Here is a 15,052-nt window from a genome sequence, read left to right as displayed (position 1 = left end):
TGATATTCAGTGGAAATGGCACCAACTCTACGTTATGCTGTACTTGTGGCACATGTGAACACACGCAGCAATCAGTTTGATTTAATACTTTGCCTACCATACTATGATAATCCTCTAAAGGATACCCACCCCAGTACGGGCTATATTTAGGTTGGCACCGTTGGATACAGTTCTCATCAACTAGGGACCCACAGAGCTCACAAATACAGGAATTTTCAGACGATAAACCTCCACACTTTCCCTGAGTATCTGGAATGATAGCTCTCTTAACAATGACAGTACTAAGATTGGTCAGATACTCCCCTGATTGACATTGCACTCCTCCTGACTCCACTCCATCAGCGCTGCCATCAGCTCCCATTTCTTCGATCGGTCTCCCATCACAGAAAATGAATATTCCCGAACCGACCAAGATGGTGAATACTCTAAAAGAGAATATGAATATGAACACAGCAGGCCCGTCCATTGTCACAACAAAACCTGCAAGTTTCTTTTAGTTCAGGTATCTCACTACAACCTTTTCAATCCTCCCGGAACAAGCTCGCGAGCGACAGGTCCACACTATCAGCCTTGTCTCCAACTTGTTTCTCCACCGGTTGATTGACCTTTTTGCAGTGAGTGGAATGGACCCAGGTATCTCTTTCGGCCACCTTCAAAGATGTAGTACTTGTCAGCAGCACCTGGTACGGACCTTCCCACCGATCAGTCAAACAACCTGAACGCAAGAAATTTCTGATCATTACATATTCTCCTGGTTCAACATCATGACAGTTAGTTTCAGGCATATCAATAGACAACAATTTCAGTTTCTGCTGCTGTTGCTTTAACTGCTTACTCATTGATATAAGATACTTTACAGTTACCTCGTTGTTACCCTTCAGGTCTTCCTGTGGACTTATAATCAAATGAGGTTGTCTACCGAACAATATTTCAAATGGGGACAGATTTAGAGGAGGTCTAGGAGTGGTCCTTATGCTATGTAGGACCAAAGGTAACGCTTCTGGCCATCCTAGTCCAGTCTCTGCCATGATTTTACTTCACTTATTTTTAATAGTCCCATTCATCCTCTCTACCTTGGCACTGGCTTGCGGTCGGTAGGGGGTATGAAGCCGGCTATTAATACCCATCAGCTTACACATATTTTGAGAAACATCACCTGTGAAATGAGTACCCCTGTCACTCTCGATGATTTTAGGGATACCGTACTTGCATACAAATTCCTGAACTATTTTCTTGGCAGTAAATGCTACAGTATTAGTGGCCGCTGGGTAGGCCTCAACCCAGTTAGAGAATACGTCAGTGCACACTAATACATACTTAAGGTTCCTGCAGCGTGGTAATTGGATGAAATCAATTTGTATCACCTGGAAAGGTCCATCAGTCGGTGGAATGTGGGACGGTTCAGTAGGGATCGCTTTCCCTATGTTCTTCCTCAAGCAGGTCAGACAGGACATTGCTATCTTTTCTGCTTGTGAAGAAAAACCTGGTGCGCACCAGTATGCTCTCACCAACTTGCACATAACTTGTTTACCCAGATGAGTCAGACCGTGTGCTGCCTCAGCCAGGCTGGGGTAATATGCCTTGGGAGCTACTGGCTTACCTTGTCTGTCCCTCCAGAGCCCGGAGGACTCTTGCCCACATCCCTTGGACTTCCAAATGGATTTTTCCTGAATTGAAAACAAATTTTGCATCTCAATTAATTTCAGCATATCAATTGTTTGGAAAGACATAATTTTTTCAGTTGGGGAAAACATTTTTAACCCTGCTGCCCATTTTGCAGCTTCATCGGCTCTGTTGTTGCCCAGTGACATCGGATCATCCTCACATGTATGGGCTTTACATTTAATTACTGCCACCGCTTTGGGCAGTTGGATTGCTTCTAAAAGCTGTTTTATGTGTCGGGAATGTGCAACTGGTGTGCCTGCTGCTGTCATAAAATTTCTCAGACGCCATAGAGCCCCAAAATTGTGCACCACCCCGAACGCGTACCTCGAGTCAGTGTAAATGTTAGCAGATTTGCCTGCAGCCAGTTCACACGCTGTAGTTAGTGCTACTAACTCTGCCACCTGGGCTGAGAGAGGAGGACCAAGAGGTTTAGCTTCTATGATGTCTGTGTCATTTACAACAGCATAACCTGTACATAATTCACCTGTGTCTGTTTGTCTATGACAACTCCCATCTGTATAAAAAGTCACATCCACATTCTCCAAAGGTATGTCATGTATGTCAGGTCTAGCAGTAAAGGTCTGATTCAGATGTCATACAATCATGCGTATCATTATGTCTGCTGAACTCACCTCCCGCCAGCAACTCCTCTCCTTCCACCCTTTGTACATCATGTTGTACATATGGTAAATACGTTGCTGGATTCAGCGTGCTGCAACGTTTAACAGAAATGTTTGCGGGTGCGATTAGAGCTAGTTCCCATTTGGTAAACCTAGCTCAAGAGACGTGTCTGGTTTGAGCTGAGCTCAACAGAGCAGATACAGCATGGGGAGTGTAGACAATCATATCATGACCCAATACTACGTCCTCTCTTTTACTCACCAATAGAGCAGTAACTGCAACACTTCTCAAACAGGTGGGGAGTGATCTTGCCACAGTGTCCAATTGGGCACTGTAGTATGCTACGGGCCTACTGGCATCACCATGTTTTTGTGTACGGACACCTGCAGCACAACCATCGGCTTCCGTACAATAGAAATCAAAAGGTTTTCATAATCAGGTATTCCCAATGGAGGAGCTTTTGCCAGACTATCCTTAAGATTAAGGAAAGCCTGCTCTGATTCCTCCATGTGTACGACACGATCGGGCTTTGAGGAAGAGACTAATTCCTGTAAAGGTAAGGCCAAAATAGAAAAACCTGGGATCCACATTCTACAGTATCCACACATTCCCAAGAAGGTACGAATTTGCTGTTGATTCTGCGGCAGTGTCATGTTTTGTATGGCCTGGATTCTATCTGTTGTAAGATGTCGTAAACCCTGGGTTAGGCAGTGTCCCAAATATTTTACTCTGGATTGGCATGGCTGTAGTTTGTCCTTAGCCGCCTTGTGTCCTGTATGCGAGAGATGAAGTAACAAAAGTTTAGTATCATTTAAACATGACATAAACGAGTCAGAACATAGCAATAAATCGTCCACATATTGAATTAGAACAGATCCATTGGCAGGTTGAAAAGATTGTAAACAGTCGTGCAATGCCTGGGAGAAGATACTGGGGCTGTCTATGAAACCTTGGGGTAACCGTGTCCATGTGTATTGTAAACCTCTGTATGTAAATGCGAATAGATACTGACAGTCAGGTGGAGAGGCACAGAGAAGAAAGCAGAACAGAGGTCAATGACAGTGAAATGGGTTGCATTTGGGGGGATTTGCATCAGAATGACAGCTGGATTTGGAACTACAGGGAATTGGCTCTCTACCACCTTATTAACACCTCTATGGTCTTGTACCAGCCTATAACCCCTCCCACCACTCTCTTTCACTGGAAAAATGGGACTGTTGGCTATACTAGCTGTACGAACTAAAATTCCCTGTTGCAATAATTGCTCAATTATTGGAAAAACTCCTAATTCTACCTCCTGTTTTAGTGGGTACTGAGGAATTTTTGGAGCTTGCCTACCACCTTTTAAATTTACCATTACAGGGCTTACGTTTGCCATTAATCCAGTGTCCTGTCCATCCTTAGTCTAAAGGGAATCTGGAAATTGGGATAACATTTCATCTACCTTGGATGGATTTTCATTTAAACTTGTAGAGTGATACATTATCCTTTGGGGAGTGTTCAATATATCCTGCACCTCGTGTGCAACTCTCTCTGGCATATCTAAAAATACACCATCAGGGGTGCAGTATATGACACATCCCATCTTCCATAACAAGTCTCTACCCAGCAGGTTAGTAGGAGCCGCAGCAGCCAGAAGGAAAGAATGCCTGGTATGCAACGGCCCAATAGTAACCTCTGTGGACTTTGTTAAAGGATAATGTTCCACTTTACCTGTTACACCCATTGTTGGTACGGTCTCGTTGGTCACCTGTAAATTAATGGGAGATTTTATCACTGACCTGGTCACCCCTGTGTCTACAAGAAAAGGATATTCAGTACCAGCTACATCAACCATCATGACCGGTTCTTCCCTAGTACTTCCCGTTAACCTGACTATCTGTAGACTACAGGTATGACCTGACCCCTAGCGTTGGCTACCATTCTCCAATAAAGCATTTACGGCCACAATTGGAGCTGGTGCCTGCTGGACATTTGCTGGTCTCTGTGCATATCCCTTATGCGGATATCCAGGTCTTCCCTGATTTGGGGTTCCTACTCTTTTTACTGTACAGTTTCTACTTAAGTGTCCTGTTTGTTTACAATTAAAACATGTTCGTGGATCGGGTGAAGGTATGTGTTGTTATGAGGTTTGAGCAGAGGGTAAAGGTGGTGGATATGGGTAAGGATAGGGAGGGTAAGAGTATTGTGGGGGATATGAAGATTGTGAGTAGTATGGGACCTGTGGTTGTATCGGGTTAGTGAGATAGAGTTGTGTTTGTTTTTGCGTGGGGTTAGTGAGGGCATATACTTGTTCAGATGTGATTGTGTGTGCAGGTGCAAGTGTGTCTGTTGGCTGTGATGTTACCGTCATTCCCTCCAGAGCTTGGATACTGACAGCCATTAGTTTTTTGCTCTGGGCTTCTCTCTTCTTTGAGATGTTTTTATCATGTTCGATGGCGGTTTTTATGAGGGTATCTATTGTGAGTCCCCGCCAGCCAGGCTGTGAGGTCTGAACCCGAGTCTTTAAATTCTCTTTCAGACTGTCCATTAGTACCGTGACTATCATTCCCCTGTGGTGAGTGCTATCTTTAATATCTTCTATCCCAGTGTACTGGGTGATAGCCTGCAGAGCACGATCGCAATAATCTCCTGCAGTTTCACTCTCCTTTTGCTTAATGGTGAAAATTTTATTCCAGTTAACTACTACCAGAAAATATATACCCAATTGAGTTACAATGCGGGAAATGTTACCTTGGTTTACTTGGTCTGTTAAGGGAACGTCACCATCCAATACACAATCTGTGATAAATTTTTTCACGTCGCTATTGCGTGGTAGACAGGCCCTTAACACCACACGCCAATCTTTATTAGTTGACTCATGTGAACTACCCAAATTTCTCAAAAATCTTTGACATTTGGCTAGTTCCTTTTTGGGATCGGGGAAATCATTTATGATGGAATTTAGTTCTGCTCTTGTCCAAGGACAATGCAAAACCACTTCCCTTGTGGGCACTATACCTTTCGCATCTGCATTTCCATTTGGAATGGTTATTGTCCGAATGAAGTGCAGACCGGTAGCGCTGCTACATTTGACCTTGTTACCTGGCTGGGGGTTTAATCTGTTGCTGCTACGTATGGTATGAACAACTTCCTCTACGGGTGCAGAGGGTATTAACACTTCCCTTGCTGTTACCGATGGAGATGGCGGCACCACCCGTGATTGTGGTGATGCAGCATCTATAATCTGCACAGCATGGGAAATGGCAGACATTACAATAGGCTCATCATCCACATCATAAACATTTTCTTTATGGTTGCTTAAGAAAGGGTACAAATTGCTTGTTACATTTTTATGAGTATTTTTGGTAACTGTACTTGCACCTCCATCCACATAAGGTGGGGGAGGTGAGCGTGAACTGCTGGCAATACTCTCCACAATGCTACCTTGTCGCACGTGCGCGCCATTTTGCGGCACGCCCGTATTGCAATTTAGCGTCACGGATGCATTCACTGGCAATGTGCTCGCGACGCTAGTTTGCGTCGTTTGCACATTTTTAAGCCACGCATCCCCTTCATGCTGCCACAGTTTTAAACATTCATAATATTTAACCTTTTTCTCTCGGGAGCGCATCAGACTGATATGATCCCGGACGTTATCTAATACATTTTTATCAAAACTACCAATTCTGGGAAACGGTCTAACACTCTTCATCATCATTTTAAACCATACATCACAATACCTTATCGCATAAGTACCGTACTTAGTATGCATAATACGACGAGCCGAACCGATCGGCGCCTCCATTAGCAGCACATCATTGTCTAACATCTCTACTGTTTGCGCGGCTCCCATTCTGAGACAAAATCCTACGCTTTTCAATGAAGATTTAAACTGGTGAAAGACAATCAAGATACTTTCACTTACCTGTGGACGATTTAAGTCGGCGGCGCCCACACACCTGGATAAGATTTGAAAAAGGCAACTTCCATACCCGGATAAGATTTAGTAAGTCAACTTCCACACCTATGGAAGTTTGTATGTCGGCTACTTCCACGCACCTCTCTACAACAAAGACAACATGTACACCTGCTACTGTGTATAGAATGGTAAAGCTGCTTACCGAGCGACTAGCACTTAGCCCTTAAAGGTCATACGGTACCTCTACCTGTAGGGAACAAGTTACCCCTACCAACAAACACTCACTGTTACACACTTTTTCCTGCGCAGAAAAATACACGTTAACCCAGATATTGATAATAATTGAAAAATGTAAACCTCAACGGCTTTATTTAAACACGTGACAGCACAACCAAAAGTACATATATGCTATTGTGCGACCAGTCGCATACACAATAATGCGACTACCACACAATCGTATGACCTTTTAGCTGCGTACACAAAAGTGCCTCTTTGCTGTGCGCAAACCCGTGACTCAGCCGCGTACTCAGTACTGCGGCACCCCTTTAAACGTTATATTCTATCAGCAGAGGAAAACAAACTTTTTCCTCTCTTGTCCCTAGATTCTAGTCAGCTTCCTTGATTCACATGGAGATGGATAGCGATCTTTCAGCACAAAGCGGTTGCAGGTAAACCCTGCATGTGGCCACTCCACCCTTTGCTGAAATATCGATAGCCGTATGTACCGTGTGAGCAGGTTAGTGACTTCACTACGAGCCCCCAACTAACGATACTGGATCAGAACCTCTATACACTCCTTCCTATAACTTCTAATATCCTGCCTATACCTTCTAAGGATGACGCTAATTTGCGTACGCAGTCATACAGTAAATAAAGACTTAGACCTGGAATCTGTGGTTCCAAAGCACAAGTATTCAAGCAAAAGTACAGTCAGTTACACGCTATTGATCCAGACACAATTCGGCGCAAAGGAATTATACAGACCCAAGTACAGTATACATATGCAGTGCTTCCAGACCAGATGTTAGGCATCAGCAAGAAACCCCTCGTCTATCAGCATTCAGCACGAAGACTAAAGACCCAGTGTTGGAGCACACATATTTATACCCCCCAGGAATAGACAACACAATAGGGACATTTGTTGCTGATGCTATTGGTTCCCAAGGGGGATACATCTGTTACAGAGCATTTAACAGGCTGATTCAAATAGACACAACCCAGCCTCCAACATCTGAGGGTCCCTAGATTCCCGCCACATGCAACATCCTAACAGTTATTCATATCATATACATTTTGTTGCTTGAAGTCTCTGCGGTCCATAAGTCGAGAATGCATGATGCGATCTCCCCACCGTTAACACGGGAATACTGTGGAAAGAGTACGCATCAGTACGTAACCAAACATGGCTTACTTATAATGTATAAAACCTTAGTTACCAAACAATCTTTATTTCATAGCATTTATACTAAATGAACAAACTTAAATCTTATACCTTAAAGCTTATGAAACCTTGTATGTGAATATGTAATGTGTGAGTATGCGGGGTTTGATATAAAGACGCTAGTTAACTTGGTGTGGATGCGTGCGCATTTAGCTACTAAACGGTGTTTTCATATAGGATCTTATGCATTCGCTAATATGCGACTAGTTAACAGCGCAATTGTGCGTATTACTGTGTATATGAGAAATGATGAAAGATGCAATCGCATGGTGCTAATAGTAATCTCGCCATATGTACTTAATTGTAAGTTTATCTAAAATGGCGCTTGAGCGGCCATTCGCAAAATGGCGTCTTGCGATTTCATTTCCAAGATGGCGTTTTGCGGCCAGTCGCAAGATGGCGTCGCCGCGATTCAATTTTAAACTGATATTGTCTCAGCCAATTTCCCAGCTTCGACAGCCTCCTGCTGCATTTGCATTATTACAAGGATCGCACTTGCGAAGCTGCCTGCGTGAAGCTTTGCAATTGCGATCCTTGCTGAATCAGACTCTGTCTTTATACATGCGAAAACCGCTATCTCCGCATGTTTTAAAGGCAGTATTAGCTTGATAAACATGCATCTTCGCATCAGTCATAGCATTGGTAGGATCATCAAAGATGCTGTAGGAAGAGATTTGGTTTCAGTAGAAGCGCTGAAACAGCAGGGTTTAAACAAGGGCCATAGCTAGACAATTGTGAGCCCATAGTATACATGATGTCACATCTCAGGACAATGCCAGAATGGCATCCTGGATAGTGCCCTACCTTAGAGTACACCTTTTATCTCACGGTCACATAAAAAATAACACCCTTTTCATATAAATTTTCCCTCTCAGGAATTGGTGGGGAAAGTAACACCTGCCTTGGTTATTAGGTTTAATTTTCACTTTTATTAGGTGAATGGTTACAACTTTATTTGGCATCACTGAATTGCATAGCTCCCGTAATTATCATCATTATATCATTTACATTATGATTCTTTTTACACCTTTGGGTTCCATTTGCACCTGAGAATTCTGCTATGATTCACATTTACAGCAGAGATTCTGGAACCTCCGATATCTCATGGCTACGAGTTGTGATCTGTAGCTGTGGACTTTGGGCCTGATTCATTAAGTATCATAACTGTGATTACGCAGGCAGTCTCACTGTGACAGTACGCTAATCCACTGCGATCGCTGTGCCGTCACAGTACTACATAAGGACACTCACTTTACTGTACTTTACACACATCCGTAATGTTGAGCAAGACTGCGAAACCATCAGTACCACCGCAGCCTCACACACAATTGCACAAGCTCTGACCTTACTCAGGAATTGCTAACCTCGTTGCATGCTATGTGTACACGAGCTGGGTATGGCATTGCAGTGGATAATATATGCACGCACAGGCAATGGCGTTTAAACACACTGGCACGCCAGCGTTTCACCGACCACCCCCCCATGTCTCCTCCTACAAATGGCACTTCCTGTCAATCACTCTGCGATGGGTCTGTGTAGTCACTGCAGTCCCGGTCGTAGTGGCTGGTTCGCGCACTGCGATGCATACGCAGAACGTTACAATCGGGCAGTTGCGTGCGTAATCGCAGTTGCGATCCAAGCTGAATCAGGCCCTTTGACATTTACAAAGTAGCGCAATTCAGGTGGTGCTGATCTTAACTTCACCATTATTAGCAGCCTTTGTTAGCATATGAGGCCCTGTACATAATCCAAAGGAAACTTTTGTCAATGACTACTTACCCTGACTGTGTATTGATTTATGAATTCAGCAGTTCATAAGGATACAAAAAATGTGTATATGGCCCCCGGTATCTATGTAAAGTGATTTGCTCTGTTAGTTATTTTATATACAGATAAGAGTGAGCATATGTGCCTACAAAGGTTCATTCACATATCGCTGTTTGACCACATCCATACAATACTGACTTCCATGCCTGCTCTATTGTAGTACGCTGTTCATGTAGATAGCACCATGAGGCAGCGCTGAACTTTTAAGTATGAATGTACCCTAATGGCCGCACTTGAACTTTTAATAAATTTTCTTTCTATTTTTTTTTAGAACGCATTGAGAAAAAGGGAGACAATCTCACATGTGTATGTACAGTATGTAAAACTTTGAAAACTGATATATTGTCTATATATTTAATGAAGAACAAAACGGAACAGGTAATTGTGGCATTTACAAACAATACTACAGAAGGAGACTATGGGAACAGAGTACATGTGCTGGAGGATCACAGTTTGTATTTAAGCAATCTCAGCATGACTGATAATGGGGATTATTTTTGTGTGATCAAAACAGCAAAACAAATGGATATTGAGATGACCTCTGTCAACATCACAGAAAAGGAAGGCAAGTCTGACTTTCTGCACTCTGGAAATTAAGATCTTGAATAATTATAAAGTAATAGTTGTTGATCACTTTTTGGATAAGATAATATTGGTGTCAATGGGCATTTACTTTGTATATATTAGTAAAAATGTATGAGAAGAATAATTGGGCTGATGCAGAGTTGTCAGTAAATCGGGAGCACATACAGCGTAAAGCTTGCAGTGAGCCATCACCGGCTTATGTAGTATACTGTATGCCTGATTTGCTACAAGTTATCATCATCAGCATGTACTTACACCTGTCCTATAATAGATGCAAAAGATACACCTCCAAACAATGTATATTCACTTATGTCCAGGTCTGCATGGGCCACAGTTCTGTGAACATGCCATTCCTGACCTTTGCCTACAGGAAGACATCCCTCTACACCCCCTTCTGCCTCTTTGGCCACAAGTGTAGCCTCAATGGGGCTGACTTTGAGTTGGACATAAAGAAAGTGGCTGTGTTTGATTTACATGGTGCCACGGAAGCCAAATTTACTACCTTAAACTAATGCAGGTTTTCATTGGGCCAATGAAAGTATTATTCGTATGGCTCAAAGTGTACAGGAAACACCAGGCTGCGACTTTACCGGCACAGGAATTAGTTTTAAACACATATGAAACACAAAGGAACTTGACGTGATAAAAATTTGCGGCTGCTGCATTGTAGGACCTGGTAAACAGAGAGGGCTGTTTGGAACAACTGAAATCACAGTCTATGAGGACACATCTGTAGATGCAAGAGATCTGTCTGAAACAGAGTTTCCTTCCCCATACGCACAAATCGGAATAGCACGGAACTAGTTACACGTCCACTACACTCCCATGATACTCACACAAGACCGTTCTCTTGCGTGTGTTGCGTGAAGTAGGGGTTATTGGGCAGCAACTGGGTAGCGTCCATGCAAAGAGATATTAAGCCAAGATCCAGCCAGCTGAGACTGAGAATAATAAATAAAATAAATTCAGATATTAAGATCGTTTTCAATAATATATATCTATTTATGGATTCACAGATATTGTTTTAGCTATTTTACAAGTATTTCCTACACGAGACTCACACATTTTGGGAAGTCCTACCAGACACCTGACAGAATAGGCCACCCTTAAGATCCCGCTATCTTTCTTCTGAAGTGGGTGGGGCCTTGATAATTTGAATTGCTTTAACTTGGCCCAAAACCCTGCTACTCAATTACACTATTTACATTGTGGCGCAGCAGGAGGCATGTTCATAATGTGGAAAATTGGAGATCATGGTATGTTCTTCACTGAATTTAATATCACACTTTGAATGATCCATTGACTAAAGGTCCCTTAAGTTCCGGAACCCCACCATTTCCTTTGTATGTCTATTTCAGTGTTGGCTAACCTTGACACTCCAGCTGTTGTGGAACTATATATCCCAGCATGCCCTGCCACAGTTTTAGCATGCCCTAATAGCAAAACTGTAGCAGTGCATGCTGGGTTATGTAGTTCCATAACAGCTGGAGTGTCAAGGTTAGCCAACACTGGTCTATTTGCTATCCAGCTTAGATCATCTACTACAGTGGTTTTCAACTCGGTCCTCAGGACCCCACACAGTTCACGTTTTGCAGTTCACCTAACTAGTGCACAGGTGTATTAATTACTCACTGACACATTGTAAAGATCCACATGTGGAGCCAATTATTTCACTGTTTGGGGTCCTGAGGACAGAGTTTGAGAACCTGTGATCTACTATAATATATGGGTAAAACCTATATATATGTATTTTTTAATAGATCATTTTAGAAGCCATTTATAGGTAAATCTTCATAAATATCAGGCTTCCACATTTATTTAGAGCTAGCTATACCAGTTTTTTTTTTCTAGGTTTATTATTTTTGTGTTTCTACTGTTTATTTATTTTTGAACAATATTATTCAGAATATTATAAGCAGCCACTGCTTTTTGTTCCTATCTTTTTACTTTTATCTGTACACATACATCATACATAGATGGCAAACTGTAAATTTGTATAGTGCTCACTAAAGACAATCTGTTTTACAGAAAAGGATCAATCCAGACATCACTGGACACCGATTGGCATCATCATTCTGGTGGTTCTTCTGCTAGTCATATGTCATGTCTGCAAAAAAAAAATTCTAGACAAGAAAAACTAAAATGGACAATGGAAATACACAAAATGAGGAAGGTAAAGCAGAAGAAACAAAACAGCAGTACTGAGCAGTTCACGTAATGGCAGCAGCAAGCACCAATCCTACTTTGATAACGAAGATCCATCACAGTTATTAGACACGAATGTTAGCAATGATCAATAGCAAAAATTCCTTTCCCCATATAGGTTCAGGAAAAGCAGACAATTGTGAAGGACAAAATTAATATAAAATTGATTGTAGCAAGTCCCCTTTTAGGAATTATCAGACTAGCTCTGGAGGTGCAAAAAAAAAGACTCATGTCCCATTTTCCGTCCTCTAATTGTCTAGTAAAACTCCGCTGCTGTGGGGAAAAAACCCACACCGCAAAGTTTTTTGCTGACAATTGAATTTGCCCTCATGATGTCACATCCCACAAGACCCTTTACACTCCACCACCTCCTTTCCCAGCCTACCCTCCCCATCTAATTTACCATTCTGACTACTTTCTCCCCTGTATCTGGAATAAGTCATGTCCCTCATCCGTTCTTCCCCCTCGCTGACCTCCTCTCCTCTCACCTCCTCCTAAACCTCTCTCATTTTGCCTGTTCCTGTCTTGCCCACCTCTTCATTCAATCTCAAGCCATATAATACTAATTCATATCCAAGAATTCTTTATATATTTCTGTAAGTTAAATCTCACTAATAATGTATCTTTGAATCTTCTAGATTGCAGTAGTTTTTTCAGACACTGATACAAAATTATTTACAAAAGTTGTTATTCTTTTTAATGCAAGGGATACATAACATCATCTGCAACATAGACGCCAAATAGTAGGTTGTTGTTGGGATGTAACATTTTCCTAACATAAATTATATCTATGAAAATTCCAGATAACATTCCTTTTCCCAGAGGCGTCACTAGGGTTGGTGCCACCCAGTGCTGTAATGCACAGTGACAACCCCCCCACCCCCCCCCCCACACCAAAAAAATAAGATCAGGACCAAGGTGCGCAGCTTGGTGAACTCTTCCCCCTAACCAGTCCAGTAGTCACACTGTGGTCCTCCTAGAATGATGCCACGCCTGATATTCTGGGTAGCCGTGCTTAAAGTGGTCCTAGAGACATGATTGGAATGTCCCAACCCTCCCCCTTCCTCTGCGATTTATCAATAAAAAGACAGCGTGCGCCTAAGGTGTGTGGCGCAAAAAATGGGCATGATCTCGAAAGAAAGAGGCATGGTCATCCAACACTATCCCCAATTCAAATTACGCCACACAGTAGCACAATCTTATTCACATTACACTGCACATAGTGCCCCTGATTCACTTTACACCATAAAGTAGTGTCCCTTATTTATGTTATGACACACAGTAGTGCCCCTTTTACACAATGTCCACATTAGTGACCCTTATACACAATGCCCACAGTAGTGCCCTTTATGCAGTTCCCCCTGTAGCTGTGCCCCTTTATGCAATGCCTCCTGTATTAGAGCCCCTTATACAGTACCCCCAGTAGTGCTCTTATGCAGTGCCCCTTATACAATACCCCCAGGAGCTCCTCTTATGCAGTGCCCCTTATACTGTGCCCAGCTATACAGTACCCCCAGTAGTGCCCCTTATGCTGTGCCCCCTCCCCTGTGCAGTACTACTTACCCTCTCTTCATGATGTACAGGCTGGCTTGCAATTGGGGTGTCTGGGCGCGCACCTCCTTCTTCTCCTCCCTCCCAGAACCACAAGCGGAGCCGGCTTGCCATGTGCGTGATGACATAATCGCGGCCGGCGTCAAGAGCCACACACAGACACATAGCGGTGTATGAACTGACCCGTGGCGGTGGCTTGCAGGGCCAGCCCGTTCGGGGTCGGTGGTGGTGCCGGGGAAGGGGGTGTGCGGGCAGCGGACGTGTCTGTGGATGAGGTGCAACCTGTGGATTTGTGTGCAGCTGGTGTCACCCCCTTGAAGGATGACACCCGGTGCGGGCCGCACCCCCCTAGTGATGCCACTGCCTTTTCCTAACTATAGAATCATCCTTATACATTAATTAGGTTTCCTTAACCCCCTCTTTTTGTGTTTATAATATTTCTCTCTTTAGCATCTAAACACTAACCAGTCCCGGATATGCCAGCCTGTGTAGGGGTCCCCTGTAATTTAAGAACCAGCACCAGGCAGCAGGGACAGAGCTGGTTTTAAATATATGTTGAAAAAATTTGATGTGAGGTCCCCCGTATATTTAAAACTAGCCCTGGACCCTTTCTAACGGGGGACTGATGCCACAGCCAGGGGTGCCCTTTAACTGGGCCCCCCAGCCGCAGCATCAGCCCTGACCGTTAGTCAAGGCTGGGGGAATCCCCAACTCCTTTATTGGGGGAGTTGGGGACCCCCCCAATAAAGGTCACCCTCTCCAGGGCACCCCTGGCCTAGGCTGATAGTCCAGGGCTATCCCCGCCACCCCTGGGTGGTGGGTGGCAGGTTGATAGTGTTAGGTGTAGTGTAAAAATTAGAATTTTCATCATTGTCTTTACAGTGCAACTACAGGTCCCAGCAAGCCTCCCCCGCATTCTGGTACTTGGAGAACCACAAGTACCAGCATGCGGGGCAATAAGGGCCCACTGGTACCTGTAGTTCACCTGTAAAGAAATGGTTAATAAAACACACAACACACCGTGAATATAAAGCTTTATTGCATCCATAAACACACTTATACATACTCACCTGTTTCCAGATGTTCCCGTCCCCTTGTCAACGTAAAGTATCCCAACGAATTACCTGTTAAAGAACAATCCAATACTCACCTTTATGTCCCCCGATGTTCTCCGCAGAAATCCAGAGGGGCCCAGCTACTCTGTATCAACACGTATCAGCATGTTGATACAGTAACAATAATGAGAACTCAGGGTT

At 43.4% G+C, this 15,052-nt stretch overlaps 1 protein-coding gene across 1 annotated transcript in view; it reads left to right on the top strand.

Moving 5' to 3' along the window:
- Positions 1–14,410, top strand: part of HHLA2 (HHLA2 member of B7 family) — a 68,403-nt gene extending 53,993 nt beyond the window's left edge. The window contains exons 6-7 of the mRNA XM_088481110.1: positions 9,727–10,020; positions 12,069–14,410. Of these exons, the coding sequence (XP_088337236.1) occupies positions 9,727–10,020; positions 12,069–12,181 (407 nt within the window). The 3' untranslated portion in view covers positions 12,182–14,410. The remainder of the gene's footprint in view (positions 1–9,726; positions 10,021–12,068) is intronic.
- Positions 14,411–15,052: the final 642 nt, after the last annotated feature.

This window comes from Taudactylus pleione, unplaced genomic scaffold (assembly GCF_031769625.1).
Source record: "Taudactylus pleione unplaced genomic scaffold, aTauple2 ptg000265l, whole genome shotgun sequence".
Lineage (NCBI taxonomy): Eukaryota > Metazoa > Chordata > Amphibia > Anura > Myobatrachidae > Taudactylus > Taudactylus pleione.
The sequence above is the reverse complement of the archived record's forward strand: the minus strand, read 5'-3'. Positions and strand labels throughout refer to the sequence as shown.